This window comes from Ptychodera flava, chromosome 17 (genome assembly GCF_041260155.1).
Source record: "Ptychodera flava strain L36383 chromosome 17, AS_Pfla_20210202, whole genome shotgun sequence".
NCBI lineage: Eukaryota > Metazoa > Hemichordata > Enteropneusta > Ptychoderidae > Ptychodera > Ptychodera flava.
In genome coordinates, this window is record NC_091944.1 from 20,474,094 (window position 1) to 20,496,311 (window position 22,218).

A 22,218-nucleotide genomic window follows, 5' to 3' on the forward strand; every position below is an offset into this window, starting at 1 on the left:
TAGATGAAAGTTAAAACATGCCATGTTTGTCATAATGTACATATTTAACTTTAAATGTTGCAGCTGTATTGTGCGGCGCGCCGATTATTTCAAAATTATTTTAAATATTTGTGAGGATCCAGAAAAAAATCGCTGGGGCGCGATAACAAAAAACGACGGGGCATGGTCATCCAATATTTAAAAAGTCGCTAGGAGAAAATAAAAACGGAGAGGGTACTGAGGTAGATAGAGAAAAAAATCGCTGGAGTGAATAAAAGAAAGGAGGGGTACATCCAGAAAAAAATCTTGGGGTAATGAAAATACGAGGGGGGGGGGTAACATCCAGAAAAAAATCGCTGGGGTAAAAAAAAGAAAACAGGGGGTACTATTGTAGTGGTAGATCCAAATTAAAGAAAATCGTTTGTGTCATTAAAAACAAGGGAGGGGGACTTAGCGCTGAAATAAAAACTGGGATGGTTGTGAGGATCCAGAAATAAGTGAAGGGTGGGAGAATGCAGTTTCAAATTACTTCAGATATTTGTGGTGATCGGGAAAAAGGCTGGGGCACATAAAAATTGGAAAATCCAGAAAAGAACACACAGGGGAGAGAAAAACCGAAGTTATCACCTTCACTTTGGAAAAAATACGAGCGTATCATGATGCAAAACTTTTCAGTGGCTTTATGAATGTCAGGAAAAAAGAAGAGATATAAAAGGATACTGAAAAAAAAAACGAGCCGTACTTGTTGAAAATGTGGAGTACTTGTTTGCTGGGAAAAATTAAGATAGGGGTCGCTACAACACAACCGTAGTGTTGACGTGATTCATGTAGACATTGTGTATGAAATATGTTGTATGTAAACAAGGAGGTCGCACAGGCTGTAAATAAGAAAGTTGCATAGGTGCAGTTCTGATGACCCTCTATTTAATACTCGAACAGTGTCACAAATGCTTCTCTGGATGTTATGTCTAAATGAAAACTGTCTATTTGCTCGAGAGGCAGAGTGTATACGATGTATTTGTTTAAATCTTATATTCTTCTCCCACTTCTAATCAACACTTATTATTATTAGTATTATTATACTTTATTTAACGAGGGTAGTCTGATTTGCAAAATGAATTGTAATTTCCATCAGAGCCCTCTAAAAACATAAACTTAAAAACATCGTAATAAGATCAATATTGTGACTGCTTTCTTTGTGACTAAAGTGTAATCCTGACTTTTGAGTGCCCATCATGATGAGCCGACTACGTGCGTAATGTACGTGCTCAATAAATGTAAAGTTAGGAAGCCTTCATCTTGTACGGGGAGGTGGGTATCGGGCAAATCATGGGGTGGTTTACAAAACTGTTGCAGAGGCGGTTGAATTCTACAATAGACAGTTTAAGGAGGGTAACATTTAACAGAGGATTTTTATGAAACCATGACAATAACGACTTAATCGATGAAATGTATACACAATCATAGACCCGCACAATGGTAATGGAACATTTTTTGTCGAAACATCTGACATCACTTCTTGGTTGTTTAACCAGAGGTCCATATATCTTTCTTTAACGACTTTGACTTTGTTATGTGCATATATACTTAGTCTTTGCTGTTCTGTGTTTGTATTATACAATGACTTTGCAATATTACTTTTGACAAATGATTTTTGGATTAGCGATGGGTATGATTGCTCTTAATAATCTGTAGATAAAGTCTATGAAAATACAATAACGATTCTACCAAAAACAACGCTGGTTATAACAGCAAACCCTATAAATGCTGACTTTTAGCATACTTAATAGGAACACATTTGCTACTAAACTATGAATTGCGTGTACTCTGCATAAATCAATGTAGGTTTAAAATGATGCGATATGAGTACAACCTTAGTACTGTACTACAGTCTTTGCATAGATACAACTGTTTTCAGATTTTGTGGAATGGGTTCTTTTTATCAGTCGTCAATTTATACCGAACCCGCTGTAGTCAACAACAAACAAGTAACTATTTATTGAGAACACTTGCGAACACTGTATAATGGATCTCAAGCTGTAACACCCAACGATACATACAGTAACGATCTAAGTAATTGTACCTTCTTTCACATCAAATTTATAATAGAGACATATGAATACAACTGCAGCGGGTTGCAATATATATTAATACAGCTATATGACAGTTTGCGAATATTCTATCGATACAACTACATCAGTTTGAAAACGAACAAGAACGGAACATACATTTCAGTCAACACACTTAGCTTGAGACTTGTCAATTTCTGACGATTCATTTTGAGTGTCAGGTTCGCTGATGTCAACTACGGATGGCGACACTCTCATGGAAAATATTCATCTATTCGTGTGTTCCCTGATCACGCAAAAAGGAAGAGGTTTTTGTTAATCGATTCACCATTTTCGATCCAAATTTCGTACTTTATCCAAGTGTCTGTCCCGTTGTTAAAGGATAAGAATTCCTATCTGATACCAAAATCACAAAAAAGTAAAGCCTGAGTCTCCTATTTACAGAACTGCCCTCCTCTCCACATATAAACGTATACTACTACTACGACAGGCGCCAAGCGATCCATTGAGCACCCGGGATGATGTGTGTATATATACCGTACTATATACTTGATATGATATGCATGATACATGGTATATCCTAACTCAATATTATAAATATGTATAATATGAAATTTTAAAGCAAATAAAATTTCCCTTACTGAGGATCATGTGAATATGTGATACTCAAGTAATATTTTCCAAACATATATGATATGTACTTCGCCATATTGCTCTGCGAAGCTGTATTGAGCATTGTGCCTCCTGCAACGCCTGAAGATACATAGCAAGTTTCTGGGCATACATGTATGTATGCATATACATTTACACACCGAGTGGAAGCTAATAAAGGCTTTACGCACCCATATGAAGTTAGCAACGATGTATAGATGATATCAACTGTAAACGTACTTGACTAGAGTTGGATGACTGAAAGTGCATATGTCTTCAGGAATGTAATTTTTGGAATTTCACCTCATAATATCACTTCACTATTCGTGGAAGTCAGTGAGGCAAACTAATAACAACTGCTTCTTCATGAAACTGAACCTAAAGATGTTTGGCATTTTTTGCCGTTCAGCATATTGTCGCTTTGCAACTTTCAATATAGCGCTACTTGAGTAGACGGAAGACCACGAATTTGCCAGAGGTGCTTGTCAAATAGGTGACCCCTATACTACATCTCACAATTTGATAACTTTTTTACGGAGACGAGTGATCGCTTATTGATTGTGCAACATTGTAGGTAGTGGATTGTTAAACTGCGAGTTTATTTACTGTGAAAAATGCTACGCGTTTTCCGAAAATCTGATCCATTTTTATAGCTACCATATTTTTCATATTTCTCAAAAATGGTAGGTGCCCCATAGCTGAATGTTGCGATGTTACAAATTACCCATAAAAAACACGCTTGTAACAAAAGCAGATGTGCTTACATATGCAAATTTAAAAACATTAGTTCACCATCCAATTATCCCAAATTAGTTCCAATCGTGTTCCTATTACTTTCTTTGATTTTTGTCATTTTCATTCGAAAAAATGTTACACATTCATCCACATCAAATATAGTACGAAGCATGCCTGCGTCCAATGCTGATGTTTTTTTTTCCGTATCTAACAACATTGCGTGATCATTATACATTGGTATTCAAATGTCTAGTCTAATTGTGCATTTTGGTCTATTTTTATGTACTTATTACCGATAAGGAGTACAAAAACCCTGCTCATTTGGAAGTGTGTCGTCTGCTCGCACTACCGTTCAGATTCCACAGTATGCGGCCTCCCATTCATCAAATTATACGCACGCATTGGGTATGGAGACAGCGAATGACCAATGAGCATTGATCAAATGTAAATACATTTCACTCGCGCAAGACAATAGTATTCTCAAAATCCTAGCATCAAGATACTAAGGATGTGACAATATGGAGTCTCACTGGCGCATACTGCTTAAAATAATCTTGGGGTGCACTTATTTAAATGAATTTGTGGTATTTGTTAAGCTGTATATATATTAAGGTACAAATTGACAATTGACAGCAAAACTCACACTTAAAAATCGATCGTCGCGAACCTGGTAAGCTACCACAAAGGCTCCATTTAATATCATTTTCGCAGGACATATATTTACTTGATAAATATTTCAATGTAGAACGAAGGATTGACGATGTTTTTACGAACACTATACTCCACTTATCCACTAATGAGAGAACAAGGCAGTGAGAATGGCGCCTTCAAGTACAATAAGAACGAATGTCTATAACCCGGTTAGAAACCCAGTTAAAACGTCCTACAAGCCTTTACATGTCAAACGCGGATAATCCTGTGATCATAATACCTAATGAATACTGAAATTGTGAGGATATTAGATTTTCAACCGTCATAACATGCTTGATAGTTTATTTGAGAAACTATTTCTGTCGGCGTATGTAGCCGAGCAGAGAGTAACTAATTGAACTAAACATTTATTTTCAGGCAAAATAGTATTTTTATTACTTGTCTTTTCACAGTAAACGGTATATGACATTTAATAACATGCAGGGCATTTTCAAACAATTTTCTCATTATCGACGAGCATCAGACAGATTTTAACGAAAGTCAAAATAGCAGTGCGCGCATGGATATTTTACATCTAGCGTCAAGCGTCTACTTTGACATGGTTCAGCGGCCCGCAAACTCCCGGATGTTCCTATATAAATCAATGCACTGGTTACTTCTGATGATGTTTTGGTAAGTTTTGTCCACAAGCTTTTGTCTCTTTCCCTACAAATATATCATAAAACACAGTATTGACCTACCAACAAATTCATCGTATTTTGTATTTTATGATGACTTTAAAATTGCAATCATAATGGAAAGTATTCATATATGGGCTGTAATGACGAGTTGAAGAACTTTTTGTGGGTAGAGAGTTTCCTTTTATAGAATAACAATAACACAAATATATTGCTATTAACTGATCACAGAGTGATTAGTTACGATCATGTGGTTCGGAGGCTTTTACAATAAATCCCTCTCTTCTATGATGCACTTTTGTCTTCAATTTCGAAAGTCATGCAGGAATAAGCTGCGACAACCGGCCTGCCTCGACAAATTTGCAAATTGAAGATGGAGTTCGCCTCAGTGACGGAAATTCAGATTCTCAAACGCTTACAGTACTTTTTGATATATCACTTTTAGCTGCTCATTGAGAAGCCCATGGAGTATTCAGCTTTCAACGGTTTATTTATGTTTAAATCGAAAATGTAATATTTCCCATTGATGAAACACCTGATTGGCGGCCATTTTGAATTTAAAGAGTCTTTGCATTTTGGATAATTCGTCTCTTGTACAAAATTATGCACAGTGACCCATGGATTTTACGCTTGATTTCGAAAGGGAATGGTTTAAAATGTCCTTACGGAAAGTTAGAGATAAAAAGTTTAAGTCTTTCAATTCCTAGGCGCGTAGAACCTTAATTTCAACCTGTAGATGATAACTAATCGAAAATCTTGCTTACCTTGAACAGTTTTGATGGCACAGTGTCTTTAAACAACATGAGATATTAACGAGAACTCAACTATAACTTATTAACGTAATACCTTGACTAGGATGATAACCTGTTGCTCTCATTGGACGTTCAAATGTACTGGAAGGTCAATTCAAAAATTAATGTTTCCGAAAATGAGAACATGAAATATTTCATTTTCCGAGAACAGTTTTAAGGTTTTACGGACTCTTCTCGTCTTCTATGTCAAAACCTACGCTGTAAAATGTTTAAGCCTACAGCCTCAACACTTTACAGTAGGGTCGGACGTAATATTAAAGAAAAGCATGGGCTTCATCCTGTAAAAGAACATTTACACTCAAGGAGTGACTCAATCCCTTGGTTGTTAAAAAGTGAGAGGTAAAATATACGCGGATTGTGGCTTTACACAATCATATTTTCAGCGTTTTAAGATTTTTTGGATTCGATAACGTAAGAGGCATACCGCTTTAAAGGTATACAGTCACCTGTAATCTAAATATGCCCATATATGATGAAAGGGGCGTTCCTTGGTGCCATGTCCATGTGAGTGTGCTGTTTTTAAAAGCGACCAACCGCTTAAAATCTGTGATTGGTTAGATTTTCTCTTTCCATGGTAAGTGTGGCAAAATTGGAACAGGTGACAGTATACCTTTAATAATAGGACTATTATAGCGATGACGTCATGATAGAGGTGTTTTTAGTAGAATGACTTACTAGACACATTAAAACAAACAATTAAATAAATATTAGATTATAAACAAACGTGTTGGACAACGCTTGGTTTTGCAGTACCGTGATGTTCAGTAAGGTACACTGTCTTTAGCTAGCTGGGGTCATGATCCGTAATATTAGAAAGGGTAGCTTCCTTGAATAAACTGGCGGTTTGACCCAACCGTTATTTTATGCTGGTTATATGATCCGAAAGACAGTTGTATTCTAAGTAGGTTTGGCAAAGGTAGCTGTTGGTGATATAATAGCAATACTTGATGACAGCTGTATGCTTCACAATGAACAGAAGGCATATGAACGGTTAAGATAAATATCGTTTTAATCATCTGGGCAGTGTTACCGTCTGGTACGTCCTACTTCAGAACGGTTGTGTGGAAGGTTTGAAATAAAACACAATGGATATTTTTAAATATTTGGAACAGTCAGTTAAAAAATCGATATCAGGAACAATGGGAAGTAGTAAGCTTAATATTACGTCTTGTTGGGTGATGTGTATATATTTGTCAACTGGCAGATGTCTAAAATTCATATATTTCCATGGTGGATATTATGGTGCTGTGTCATTTTATTGTGCCAACTGGCAGAAGCGTCGCTCAACTATGTTATTAACCATGTTTGTTTGTTTGCTCACTTAACTTGTAAACGTGGGCAGCGCAACTCTTCCGTCTTGCGTGTTTTGAAAAATTGAAGATTTTCATGTGTAGCTATTTACATATCTTATTGATGTCACTTTGTAAGCTAAACACCGATGACATCGCTAAGAGAGCGTGTACTAGAAATTGTGGAAATATGCCAGTACATTGACCCTATTGGTATCTAATTCTCGGAATTCTCTAGTTTTTCCATAATTCATGGAAGTGGTAAAAATAGACAGACATATCAATGAGATTTTATTCGACAAACTAGTCTGGAAAAGGAATTTGGCCTGTATGGTGCATCTGCTCAGGACAAACAAAGATAACGTGATATTTCGAAATGCGTGAGTCTGCTACCCGACCGGTAACGTCACGTTGCCATGCAAAGTTTGTTTTGGGACCGTGTTTTAAGATGATGTCTTCTGAACTCTTGAGGTTTTAACAACCTTTAGAAATGTTAGAGATCCTTTTCTAATTTTTCTGTGTTTATATCAGGAGCTATGCTTATTTCTACCATAACCTCGCCATAACTCGCCATAAAACTAAATCTTGATAAGGTGTGCACTCTTCAAAAGAGAGCGTTACGTATGCTTTTTGAATTAGGATTTCAATTCCCTTCAGATGCTTTATTTTATGTTTGATGTTATGTCAATTACACAGAGAATTTTTTATATCATGGCAATGCTAAGTTTTAAATATATGAATGGTTCTGGACCACAGTATATCTCATTTATTCACTCCAAATCTTAAGGAATGTTCATGATGATTATACACGCTCTACTTTTTGTCAAGATTGTTGTGTATCTAGATGTGTTTTAAATATGGACAACGCATTTTTCATTCCCACGCCACTGAAGTGTGGAAATTCATTACCGATTGAAATCAGGGAACTATCCAGCCTGAGTACATTCAAATGAAAATTGAAAGAATATGTCAAAAGCAAAGTGCCTTTGTGATTTACTTTTGTTGTTTTTAATCTTTTCCTTTTTCTTGTTGTATTTATGAGCCCTCTAAAAATCAGTAATTCGGCCGCTCTAAAAAGTGTAATAAATAAATAAATAAATAAATAAATAAATAAATAAATAAATAAATAAATAAATAAATACAAACTTCCACCAAGGGAACTGCTGCTTAGTAGGCGAATTCAAAACATTTCGAATTCAACAATGTCATTTGAAGTGTGGCGAGATGCTCGACCTCTTCTGTGTATATATGGTGTCATGGAAACCTTTCTGTAGAACACCCTGTCTGTTAACACGGCTGTTGTTCCATTCAGCTTCTGACACCATAAAACCAGATATCGGAGCTTTGAAAAGACAGTCTAAGCATAAACGTACCGTCATAAATTGTGTGTCACGTAGTAATATGATGGGTTTGCCGGGTACGAATTTGTTTACCTAAAAATAAATATTTATGAATTTCAATGTCTTTCAGAGTCTGTGGCTAAGTGTTGACTCCAGTACCACCATTTTTGATGTGTAAAAAGGAGTCAATATATATGTCAGTAAAAAGTAACACCTCTGAATCGACTTAACTCAACAAAACGTTAAAAGTGTGTCGTCTGCTTCTCCTCGGCCCAAATACTATTCATGCTGATTGATCGGGGACAGTCGTAAGCTCCTCGGCAAAAAGTTTTGCTGTTACTCGAATAATGCGACTAGATTTGTGCGTTTTGTTACGTGGATTTTTTGGATTCGATAACGTAAGAGGCATACCGCTTTAATAACTGGACTATAATAGCGATGACGTAATATTACAGAGGTGTATTTAGTAGAATGACTTAATAGACACATCAAAACAAACAATTAAGTAAATATGTTGGACAACGCTTGGTTTTGCAGTACCGTGAATTGTTCAGTAAGGTACACTGCTTTTAGCTAGCTGGGGTCATGATCCGTAATATTAGAAAGGGTAGCTTCCTTGAATAAACTGGCGGTTTGACCCAACCGTTATTTTATGCTGGTTATATGATCCGAAAGACAGTTGTATTCTAAGTAGGTTTGGCAAAGGTAGCTGTTGGTGATATAATAGCAATACTAGATGACAGCTGTATGCTTCACAATGAACAGAAGGCATATGAACGGTTAAGATAAATATCGTTTTAATCATCTGGGCAGTGTTACCGTCTGGTACGTCCTACTTTAGAATGGTTGTGTGGAAGGTTTGAAATAAAACACAATGGAATTTTTAAATATTTGGAACAGTCAGTTAAAAAATCGATATCAGGAACGATGGGAAGTAGTAAGCTTAATATTACGTCTTGTTGGGTGACGTGTATATATTTGTCAACTGGCAGATGTCTAAAATTCACATATTTCCATGGTTGATATTATGGTGCTGTGTCATTTTATTGTGCCAACTGGTAGAAAGCGTCGCTCAACTATGTTATTAACCATGTTTGTTTGTTTGCTCACTTAACTTGTAAACGTGGGCAGCGCAACTCTTCCGTCTTGCGTGCTTTGAAAAATTGAAGATTTTCATGTGTAGCTATTTACATATCTTATTGATGTCACTTTGTAAGCTAAACACCGATGACATCGCTAAGAGAGCGTGTACTAGAAATTGTGGAAATATGCCAGTACATTGACCCTATTGGTATCTAATTCTCGGAATTCTCTAGTTTTTCCATAATTCATGGAAGTGGTAAAAATAGACAGACATATCAATGAGATTTTATTCGACAAACTAGTCTGGAAAAGGAATTTGGCCTGTATGGTGCATCTGCTCAGGACAAACAAAGATAACGTGATATTTCGAAATGCATGAGTCTGCTACCGGACCGGTAACGTCACGTTGCCATACAAAGTTTGTTTTGGGACCGTGTTTTAAGATGATGTCTTCTGAACTCTTGAGGTTTTAACAACCTTTAGAAATGTTAGAAATCCCTTTCTAATTTTTCTGTGTTTATATCAGGAGCTATGCTTATTTCTACCATAATGGAAACCTCGCCATAAAACTAAATCTTGATAAGGTGTACACTCTTCAAAAGAGAGCGTTACGTATGCTTTTTGAATTAGGATTTGAATTCCCTTCAGATGCTTTATTTTATGTTTGATGTTATGTCAATTACACAGAGAATTTTTTATATGGCAATGCTAAGTTTTAAATATATGAATGGTTCTGGACCACAGTATATCTCATTTATTCACTCCAAATCTTAAGGAATGTTCATGATGTTTTAAATGTGGACAACGTATTTTTATTTCCACGCCACTGAAGTGTGGAAATTCATTACCGATTGAAATCAGGGAACTATCCAGCCTGAGTACATTCAAATGCAAATTGAAAGAATATATCAAAAGCAAAGTGCCTTTGTGATTTACTTTTGTTGTTTTTAATCTTTTCCTTTTCTTGTTGTATTTATGAGCCCCGATGAAAATTACTTTAAAAATCAGTAATTCGACCGCTCTAAAAAAGTGTAATAAGTCAATAAATAAATAATAAATAAATAAATAAATAATAAATAAATAAATAAATAAATAAATAAATAAATAAATAAATAAATAAAAACTTCCACCAAGGGAATTGCTGCTTAGTAGGCGAATTCAAAACATTTCGAATTCAACAATGTCGTTTGAACTGTGGTGAGATGCTCGACCTCTTCTGTGTATACATGGTGTCATGGAAACCTTTCTGTAGAACACCCTGTCTGTTAACATGGCTGTTGTTTAATTCTGCTTCTGACACCATAAAACCAGATATCGGAGCTTTGAAAAGACAGTCTAAGCATAAACGTACCGTCATAAATTGTGTCACGTAGTAATATGATGGGTTTGCCGGGTACGAATTTGTTTACCTAAAAATAAATATTTATGAATTTCAATGTCTTTCAGAGTCTGTGGCTAAGTGTTGACTCCAGTACCACCATTTTTGATGTGTAAAAAGGAGTCAATATATATGTCAGTAAAAAGTAACACCTCTGAATCGACTTAACTCAACAAAACGTTAAAAGTGTGTCGTCTGCTTCTCTCGGCCCAAATACTATTCATGCTGATTGATCGGGGACAGTCGTAAGCTCCTCGGCAAAAAGTTTAAATTTGCTGTTACTCGAATAATGCGACTAGATTTGTGCGTTTTGTTACGTGGATTTTTTGGATTCGATAACGTAAGAGGCATACCGCTTTAATAACTGGACTATAATAGCGATGACGTAATATTACAGAGGTGTATTTAGTAGAATGACTTAATAGACACATCAAAACAAACAATTAAGTAAATATGTTGGACAACGCTTGGTTTTGCAGTACCGTGAATTGTTCAGTAAGGTACACTGCTTTTAGCTAGCTGTGGTCATGATCCGTAATATTAGAAAGGGTAGCTTACTTGAATAAACTGGCGGTTTGACCCGACCGTTATTTTATGCTGGTTATATGATCCGAAAGACAGTTGAATTCTAAGTAGGTTTGGCAAAGGTAGCTGTTGGTGAAATAATAGCAATACTAGATGACAGCTGTATGCTTCACAATAAACAGAAGGCATATGAACGGTTAAGATAAATATCGTTTTAATCATCTGGGCAGTGTTACCGTCTGGTACGTCCTACTTCAGAACGGTTGTGTGGAAGGTTTGAAATAAAACACAATGGAATTTTTTAAATATTTGGAACAGTCACTTAAAAAATCGATATCAGGAACAATGGGAACTGGTAAGCTTAATATTACGTCTTGTTGGGTGACGTGTATATATTTGTCAACTGGCAGATGTCTAAAATTCACATATTTCCATGGTTGATATTATGGTGCTGTGTCATTTTATTGTGCCAACTATACCTGGCAGAAAGCGTCGCTCAACTATGTTATTAACCATGTTTGTTTGTTAGCTCACTTAACTTGTAAACGTGGGTAGCGCAACTCTTCCGTCTTGCGTGTTTTGAAAAATTGAAGATTTTCATGTGTAGCTATTTACATATCTTATTGATGTCACTTTGTAAGCTAAACACCGATGACATCGCTAAGAGTGCGTGTACTAGAAATTGTGGAAATATGTCAGTACATTGACCCTATTGGTACCTATTCTCGGAATTCTCGAGTTTTTCCATAATTCATGGAAGTGGTAAAAATAGACAGACATATCAATGAGATTTTATTCGACAAACTAGTCTGGAAAAGGAATTTGGCCTGTATGGTGCATCTGCTCAGGACAAACAAAGATAACATGATATTTCGAAATGCATGAGTCTTCTCCCGGACCGGTAACGTCACGTTGCCATACAAAGTTTGTTTTGGGACCCTGTTTTAAGATGATGTCTTCTGAATTCTTGAGGTTTTAACAACCTTTAGAAATGTTAGAAATCCCTTTCCAATTTTTCTATGTTTAAATCAGGAGCTATGCTTGTTTCTACCATAATGGAAAGCTCACCATAAAACTAAATCTTGATAAGGTGTACACTCTTCAAAAGAGAGCGTTACGTATGCTTTTTGAATTAGGATTTCAATTCCCTTCAGATGCTTTATTTTATGTTTGATGTTATGTCAATTACACAGAGAATTTTTTATATCATGGCAATGCTAAGTTGTAAATCATTTATTCACTCCAAATCTTAAGGAATGTTCATGATGATTATACACGCTCTACTTTTTGTCAAGATTGTTGTGTATCTAGATGTGTTTTAAATGTGGACGCATTTTTCATTCCCACGCCACTGAAGTGTGGAAATTCATTACCGATTGAAATCAGGGAACTATCCAGCCTGAGTACATTCAAATGCAAATTGAAAGAATATATCAAAAGCAAAGTGCCTTTGTGATTTACTTTTGTTGTTTTTAATCTTTTCCTTTTCTTGTTGTATTTATGAGCCCCGATGAAAATTACTTTAAAAATCAGTAATTCGGCCGCTCTAAAAAGTGTAATAAATAAATAAATAAATAAATAAATAAATAAATAAATAAATAAAAACTTCCACCAAGGGAATTGCTGCTTAGTAGGCGAATTCAAAACATTTCGAATTCAACAATGTCATTTGAACTGTGGTGAGATGCTCGACCTCTTCTGTGTATACATGGTGTCATGGAAACCTTTCTGTAGAACACCCTGTCTGTTAACACGGCTGTTGTTCCATTCAGCTTCTGACACCATAAAACCAGATATCGGAGCTTTGAAAAGACAGTCTAAGCATAAACGTACCGTCATAAATTGTGTGTCACGTAGTAATATGATGGGTTTGCCGGGTACGAATTTTTTTACCTAAAAATAAATATTTATGAATTTCAATGTCTTTCAGAGTCTGTGGCTAAGTGTTGACTCCAGTACCACCATTTTTGATGTGTAAAAAGGAGTCAATATATGTCAGTAAATAGTAACACCCCTGACTCGACCTCACTCAACAAAACGTTAAAAGTGTGTCGTCTGCTTCTCCTTGGCCCAAATGCTATTCATGCTGATTGATCGGGGACAATCGTAAGCTCCTCGGCAAAAAGTTTTACTGTTACTCGAATAGTGCGACTAGATTTTTGCGTTTTGTTACGTGTGATTTTACGTTGAAGCGTAAGTCACCATCCATTTAATATGTGTAAAACTCTTTCAGTTTTCCGATATTTTTGAAGTTCTGCCGAGATTACAAATGTTATGACCCTCCCAATGACACCAGAGGAGTTTTGGAAGTTAACGAAATCATGATTAACGCAAGATACGATTTCACCACTTTTAAATGAAATTGCCCGTTTGGCATTTGTTATTATAGCGCCGATGAATATTGCAGTACGTTATTGCCTGCTCAGTGACTGCAATTTTCAGGATAGTCGGGTAAAAAGAAAGAGTTTTCCCTGCTATTTGTGGCCATCTGTCGGAACAGATGTGAGTTCCAGACAGAGAATATAAATATTGTCAGAAAAGTTGGGCGTGTAAAGGCCTATATAGTAATAACGTTACGTATATTTAAATGAGGTCATAATTTATATGTTACAAGTGATGTTCTTTTTGCGGGACATAATATGCAAACGACCACGCCCAACACTGCACTGGTTACCTATAGTCCCGCGAGACCGAAATACTTCATCATTGTGCGCTGTTATTGGTTTGGCGCTGTAATTGAGGCACGTCAATAGATATTAGATTGAAATTACAAGTTTTGTTTCCACTGTCCTGCTTACGCATAAATTGGTTGTGTACCGTTCGCTTTTGCCACAGCTGACCCATGAGAAATACATTGCTGCCCTCCTGGTCCTGTACAGGCGGCCTTGACATATCGGGGACGTGACGAAAAAGTACCCGGATTTTCCCGCTCAAATAATTCATCTTCACCACACATAGGGGCACACACGAAGTAACGCAAATAGCATTTCAGTTGGAGGCAGTTGTGCCGACACAGTGCTGAGATCTCGCAAACAATCCGATCCCAAAAAGTGTAAAATACAGTTGCCATGAATATGGTGTTGGGTCGCATCTATCTCATACTAATCTGCCTGATATCAAGTAAGTATAATTTCATTGAAAGATATTTTCATATTTACAAACACATTTGATATGATTTTCATGTCCACAATGGAGAGATATCAATTTATATTGTTCTTACCCATACAATTGTATGGCTGTTTTTGTGTACATATGCATTGATCGTAAAGGCTCGTTGTTTTTGTGCTGTACGTGTGGAGCTATATTTCGACAATTACCATAACTTTCTTTTATAAACTAAAACAAAATACTAACATAACTGATAAAGGCAATCGCCACTTCGAATTCGTCTCGAGATTTTCCCAAATGTTTTCTGACATCGCCAACAAACGAGCTGCAACATTTTACTATTGTTAGTTCTTTTAGTCACCGTTTTGTTGTTAGAAACATAGACAGTATATTTATTAGAACGAATGTTATATATGTTTCAACAGGATGGTATAAAGTGGTCGGGGAAATTCACTTGATCGTCACAGATAAATTAATGCCTCATTGCTCACCAATGTTAAATATGTGCACGTCTGTCTGCATTTGCGCAGCTACCACAAACAGACAGACACTCTCTGTTACTAAATATAAACAGTTCATCTCTCTCTCATTAATCATGTAACAGTGATATATTCACGAAGAGGTAAACATTTCTGTGTATCTCTTGCCTCCAGCGTCGTTCCTTGGGCGAGCTGACGAAGAAGCTATATTACTCGATCGGCTCCTCGCTGATTATAATAATCTTAGCCGTCCCGTGCAAAACAAATCCGACGTTGTCCACGTTTTTATTGAGATGGCGGTAGTGAAGGTTATCGATTTGGTAAGCTTTCACTTAAAATATTTAAAGCCCTATAAGTGCACAGTTTCTATACACTTAAATCTTTCACAGAATATCATTCCATTTTACTCTCAATGGTCTAAATTACACCTTTTAGTACTATACCCTGTGTACAAATGATGACATGTCCACTTACGATTTATATTGTCAGTCTCAGATATCCAAATATAGTACCTTTAGTTTCTTCATTGTTAAACACTTGAAAACTATTAGTACAGACGTCTTTTAAAGGTGTACTGTCACTTGTTCCAATTTTGCCACAGTTACCATGGAAAGAAAGTCTAACCTATGACAGATTTTAAGCAGGTGGCTGCCTTTTAAAAGCTGCGTCCCCATATTGGCATTCTGAATACCAAGGAACGCCCCTTTGACAATATATGGGCATATTTAGATTACAGGTGACTGTATACCTTTAAAACTCACTCAGTCTGTGGCCCAGTTTCCGTACGGGACTAGTACCCATACAAACATAAATTTACTTCCCTTGAGAGTGTTTCGCTATTCATAAACTATCGATGTACAAAGAATTGTGCAATTTGAAATTCTCAATACTATTTGAATACGTCCCCAGTCACTACACGCAATAACTAACATTGAAAAGTATTTTCCTAAAGCATTACACTACGATGCAATAACGGTGAATGGATCACAGTCCATACATTTTTATGAAGTTGCACATTTGAAGCCATATTTTTGGTATTATTCAAGCTGATAATGCTAAAGTAAAATGTACCAATGAATAACTTTTGCAAGTTTATGAAAGGCCAATACCCCTTACAAGTACCCGCAGACGTGGTTTTGTGGTTTTGTGTTTACCCCCGTCCGTCCATCCATGTGTCCGCCTGTGCGTCTGTTGACAAGCTTTTCTCAGAGATGCCTGGAGAGATTTCTTTCTGAGTTTGGTATATGGTGCAAGGACATAACTTTATCTATATGTCGTTGAGATGCACGTTGAATTTTCCAACGATACGATCAAATATGCCATTTTTTAAGTCAAGAGCCTTCAATAATACAGGCATGGACCGATTTGTCTCTCATTACAAGGACATTACCTACTAGTATCTCATACATAGGCATGTAGCTTTATTTTGAGATATGATCCTTTAGGCCGCCAGGTGGCCATTTTCTTTCAATTTTTGCATATCTAAGACACACCTAGACCGATTTTGTTTCAATGTTGTAAAAGGACATAACAGTATGTCACACGTATACATGGCGGTTTGTTTTGGCGATAAAATGCAATATGGTCACCGAGCGGTCATTTTGTTTTAAAATTTCCATTTCTAATGACGTAAGTCAGTCATGCGGTGACTTGTTATTTTCCTTCTTAGGCGGCACAAAGACATAACTCATATGCTATGTCCTACGTCAAGTCGATTTCTATGCATCATCTTGTTATGACTTTACCACTTTCATAACCGTTAACCATACATACGCAAGCCGATCTGTGTTACCTTATGATTGTACATTTGCTACAAGATGCGAGGTTGATTAGTATTTTATTTATGCAAATTATTTTAATGAGCGTTGTTTCGGTATTAAAATTGTACAGCAATGATTCCTTATCAATGTGGAATATTCATATACCTGGCATCTTCTCACATGGTATATGATTGTAGCACCAAATACGGACAAGAACTGTTCAAACAGAACAGGGCTCAACAAATTTACGTTTGATCTTGTGGGGTTTATGCCACGCAGATGATCTGTTCAACATGGATCATGATAAGGAAGAAGAAAATAAAAAATGTACCGCCGCATTGAAGAGAGACAATAAAAATACTGTTAAAAGATATGAGCATTATTTCAATTACAGCTTACAGAGCTTCATGAAATTCCAGTGGAAGTCCACATTGCCAATGGATTCTTCTTCTCTTCTTCTTCTTCTTCTTCTTCTTAATGTGGTTTCTGAATAAACATAATTTCTGTGTTTGGTCCATTTATAGGATGTGGTTCAAAAGTTCATCGTAATCAACGCTTTAGTAAAGCAGGTGAGTATGTTGTTGATTGAATATATTGAGTTTGAAAGTTCGAAAACTCTTTAGATAGAAGGGCATCAGTCGGTGTTTGTTTATTGTAGAAGAGCAAAATGATTCAGCTCACTTGTGTTTGCTTTTATGCGAACAGACCTGGATGGATTGGCGATTGACTTGGGACCCGTCGAAAAACAGTGGAATAGAGTACCTGGTTGTGCCATCTGAGAAACTCTGGTTACCACAGGTTTATGTTAGAAACACGTAGGTATAACAACAATTTATCTTCATTACTGGGTCAGCAGGACACTGTCAGGTACATACCGTAGTAGATAACAGACACATTTTTCTACGAAGTGAAGTTATTCGACACATATTGTTTTAATATTTAGATCTCCTGACCAGCTTGTCGGCGGGCCCGAGGCTATCAAAAATAGTATAGTTTTCTGCCAGAGTTGTCGTTCTCCGCGGTTTCTTGGTCAGAGGGCGCTGTTTAACATTGAGATAAAACAGGTCAGCGCCTTTACGCGAATTGTACCTTCTACTTCCGCCGAAGCCAACTGATAATATGAAAGTACAGTTTATCATCCAATGTCAAATAATATCCACTAGCTTAGCGCAATGCCTCATAGTACTGCATTGGGTTAGCGTTTGATGTTTATTATTCATTTATCTGTGAATTGTTACATTCTGTTTGGTGAATTTTATTTATCTAAATATTCATTTAGTAATCTACATAATATTACTGAACTCTTCAGTTTTTGCTTTTAAATGCTTTATGACTTGACAAGACACCCATAAGCAATCAAATAATTAATTGATTAATAAACTAATTAATCAACAAGTAAAACTTTTGTAAGTAGGTCTTTGCTTTGAAAAGACAAGTATTCTCTGTTGATATAGAACTGCTCTATTCTGATTTAAGGATGGACACTTTGGAACAACCCAGGGTACCACGCTATTTCAGACTTCAATCAGATGGCAATTTGACATCCACAGCAATTAATCAGCTTAAAAGTCACTGCCACATCGACTTGCAGTATTTCCCCTTTGATCGTCAGATCTGCTACCCAAGACTGTCGTCGACGTTGTACTACAGCAACGAGGTTCGCCTGCACCTCGTACACTTAGCTGAAGTTAGCAACATGCTGATGAAGCCGAATTACGAATGGGATGTGAGGAACATTTCCACAAACGTAACCGATCATCCTAGCGGTATCACGCAACATCATATTTCCCTAGCAAGCTTGAGGATTGACCTGCAAAGATTATCACAGTACTACATTATGAATGTCTTGGTTCCAACTACAATTATGTTTGTTCTATCATTCTTTACATTCTGGCTTCCCCCGGATTGTGGGGAGAGGCTTAGTCTCGGCGTCAATCTCCTTGTGGCTTTGAGTGTGTTTCAACTCCTTGTAGCCGAAATCATTCCTACCAATTTAAACCATGCACCTTTGCTTGGCACCATCATAATCGTCGACATGGTCGTTGTGTCATCTACGGCTGCTTTTACCGTGTTAATGATAATTCTGCAGCGGAAAGGAGCATCTGGTAGACCCCCAGGTCCTTGGGTTCGTAAATTCTTTTGCGTGAGAAGGTCTGGAACATGCAGGAAGAACCAGGTGCGGTCCAAGAAAGTCGATAATCCCAAACGCGATGGCATCTTCATGCACAATGGCTACGAGAACAAGGTCCAAGCGATTGCATTTGAATCCCATAGCGACCCTATTACCATGGATACATCAATTGATGCAGATGTTCCTTATCCGATGACGGTACGAGACCAGGCAAATTGTGCAGCGAAGTCACAAAAATATTGTCAGCAACAGGTACACATTGATCAATCCACGGATGCGACAAACGAACGTGATGAAGATGAACAGGTAACAAATACAAAGTCCTTATCCATGTACAATACATTATCACTTTGCATTCTTTCCACTGATATACAATGTTTAAAGGTATAAAATCTAAAATCAACAGTGAATTGTTCTTGAATTTCGAACAGAACAAGATTTCATAGAAGTTTTGTCTTCGCACGACTATATAGGTTGTTCAAATGACTCAAGGACTCTCAAACTTTTACAATTCTTTTGTAATATACCACTTGTGAGGGCTCATTTAAAAGCTCTTGGTGAAAGAAAATTTTTTACTGTCTTAGTTTATCGAAAATATTATTTTTCTCCATAGACTTAATACAGAGATCGCCAAATATCTTTAAATCTTGGGGATTTATTTCTCTAGCACCAAAATTTGTATGGTAACATCAAATTTTATTCCTGATTTTGATTTGAATAGCTGAAAGATCACTTAAGAATAGTTTGAGCAAAATTCAAGTCTTTCTCTTTCGAGGCGCATACTACCTAAATTTATCACTCAAACAATTAGTGGCTTTCTTTTGTATTGTACTTAGAATTGCTGTTAATATAAATAAGGCGTAATCAAGAATTAGATATTGTGTTCCGTACAGTATGTCAATTAATCAATACGTAACTCATAATTATATTTCCGAAGGTTGATGTGGAGGCTGAATGGAATCAAGTCGTTCACCGATTGGATAAGATCATCTTTGTGTTTTATGTGATTGGTTTCGGAGTATTCATAGCAGCTATGGTTCCTTATGTGAACACCTATTGACCGCTTCCTTGGAGATTGTCTTCCCAGCATCGACGCGATGCTTGAGGCCGATGGTTCTGCTGTGTGATCGAATAATGCTAAGAAAGGCAGCAGACAAAATGTTTGATATTTCCTCTATTTCTCTTGTCATGATAACTGACCAACTAAGAACAACAGCCCAAAATAAATGAGCTAATACAACAAACTGACGGACATATCAATATTAATTTGTGGATTTTGAATACTATAGCAAGCGAAATAATAGTTGTATTCAGATGAATTTAATGATTACATTAGTCTTAAGCTATAGTATATAGCATAGCTGTTTGCTTCACCTAAATACTCAAATAGTAAAACATTATCTATCTATCTATCTATCTATCTATCTATCTATCTATCTATCTATCTATCTATCTATCTGTCTGTCTGTCTGTCTGTCTATCTATCTATCTATCTATCTATCTATCTATCTATCTGTCTATCAATCAATCAATCAATCAATCAATCAATCAATCAATCAATCTATCTATCTATCTATCTATCTATCTATCTATCTATCTATCTATCTATCTATCTATCTATCTATCTATCTATCTATCTATCTATCAACACATCTCCTGACTACAATTTCACCTACCAATTAATAAATTAATAATCCATCTCCCGCTACTCTGAAGGATCTAAATGTGTTATCTTTTGAGAACGGATTTCTACCAGTACTCTGTTTTTTTTTTTCTCTCTTTACGTAGAATTCTTAACGTAGTACAAACAATCGACCGATGAATCGGTCATGTTGACGTCACCATACTAAACAGAAAGCAAGTAGGTAGTATATCTGGTTTTTTTCTTGAATTAATTTTTATGATAGAAAATGACAATTGCTGTAACTTGTGTTATCTTAAACTGCAAAATCGCAGTCGAGATTATATATGATGTGGTAATTTAATTTTTGATGAATTCATTGATTTTGGGAAGGCCAGATTTGGTATCAATTCTGTCAGAGGCGAATTTGGCTAAATTCGTAACTTCTCCCAGCTATTGTCTACGATCAAACTAGAACGTTTCACGAACGTCTCGTTTAAAAAATTAAATTAATCGTGTAATAAAGTAAGTATAACCGTTAATTTTTGGAGCTCATGTACTTTTGACGATCGTAGTTCATTAGGAACAATTAAGTTCAGAACTCAGTAAATTTGTTGTTAATTAATGTTATTGTTATTATGTAAGCATGTTATTTCAAAGTTGATAACATCATCGTTTACAATATCTGTTTCCGAATGCCCCTCTAAATATGTAAAATCTTCCGACATATTTAGTAAGATTGTGAAGCTCATAGAATGTAATAATTTGGAAAGAAATATTATTGGTATTACTATGTTGTTTTGAATATTATATTATTAGTATATTAGTATACCCATCTTCCATTATATATGTATTACATGACAGTTACGGAGAATCATAGCAAATTGTCATAAGGTATTTAGCAGTTACATAGCATATTAGCGGTTACAGTAGGACTTTTAAATAACGGAGCGTTCATTTATTATTGTCGGGGTGGGCCGGCAAATTCTACTTGTGCACCAGTCCAAATCAGTGAACCCCCATCGCCCCCCCCAAAAAAAAAAATTGATCACCCCCTTTTAAGATGACAAAAAATCATCCCCTATTGCTTGAGTAAGTATTGATACAATTTTGAATGATAACACTGGCCATAACCGGTGCATAGATATAATATAAAATCAGTAGGAAAGAGATATTTCTAGGATCCTGATGTACTTCCAGATCTCGTATACCCTGTTTACTGTTTCTCGGAAGGTGAGAAAAATCTTCATCACGTGTTGTGCTGCCGATTTTATAGATTACAACATTATCATCCTCTTCCTCGGCAAAGAGCTATTAGTTTGATATGTCACTGTCACTATAACTACTGATTTACTTGTTTAAACGACCAATTATGCTAACTTTATATGATTATTTCCCGTTATTTTTATTTAATGTGTCAATTGCAAGTTCTTCCTCTCCTCCAAAAAGAATGCTGAAACACCCATTATTTAGCTTGTCAACATAGCACCTATATGTGTAAAATGCACTGTTATTGTTTATATTTGAATTCTAGTCCGGACAAGAATTCAATTGTCAACAATAACAACGCAGTTTACACATGTACAGGCTGAGTTGACAAGCTGAATACTGTGTCTTTGCGGAGTAGAACAGGAAACTATGTTTGACATTAATCAAACAAAAATCGTGAAAAATCCTCAAAAATTAGCATTGCTGGCCCTTTAATTCTTACGTTGATGCCATATCACTCCAATTGTTGCAATCTAAGATATCGTCCATGCAATTCTAAAGTGTTTTATGTTTAACATATATGTGTGTTTATTCTACTTTCTATTTCATTCTATGCAAATCATCTGAATGTAATTTAAATATAGTTTTTCCATTTAAAATATATTGCATAGTGTACTTCTCAACAGGCATTGAACCAAAACCTATAAAAACCTTCTGTGAT

At 36.1% G+C, this 22,218-nt stretch overlaps 1 protein-coding gene across 1 annotated transcript; it reads left to right on the forward strand.

Annotated features, from left to right (window-relative positions):
- The first annotated feature begins 14,153 nt into the window (after positions 1–14,153).
- On the forward strand, positions 14,154–21,938 carry LOC139115746 (acetylcholine receptor subunit beta-like 2). The gene is made up of 6 exons (XM_070678070.1): positions 14,154–14,309; positions 14,951–15,096; positions 17,061–17,105; positions 17,242–17,351; positions 18,013–18,973; positions 19,605–21,938. Exons 1-6 carry the CDS (start codon positions 14,258–14,260, stop codon positions 19,725–19,727), a joined length of 1,437 nt encoding a protein of 478 aa, XP_070534171.1. The 5' UTR covers positions 14,154–14,257; the 3' UTR covers positions 19,728–21,938.
- The last annotated feature ends 280 nt before the right edge of the window (positions 21,939–22,218 follow it).

Excerpts from the sequence above, each read along its gene's own strand:
- LOC139115746 (XM_070678070.1), top strand. The coding sequence starts at position 14,258 with ATGAATATGGTGTTGGGTCGCATCTATCTCATACTAATCTGCCTGATA. Across the intron at positions 14,310-14,950 it reads ACTAATCTGCCTGATATCAA|CGTCGTTCCTTGGGCGAGCT; the intron begins GTAAGTATAATT and ends TCTTGCCTCCAG. Across the intron at positions 17,352-18,012 it reads CAGGTTTATGTTAGAAACAC|GATGGACACTTTGGAACAAC; the intron begins GTAGGTATAACA and ends TTCTGATTTAAG.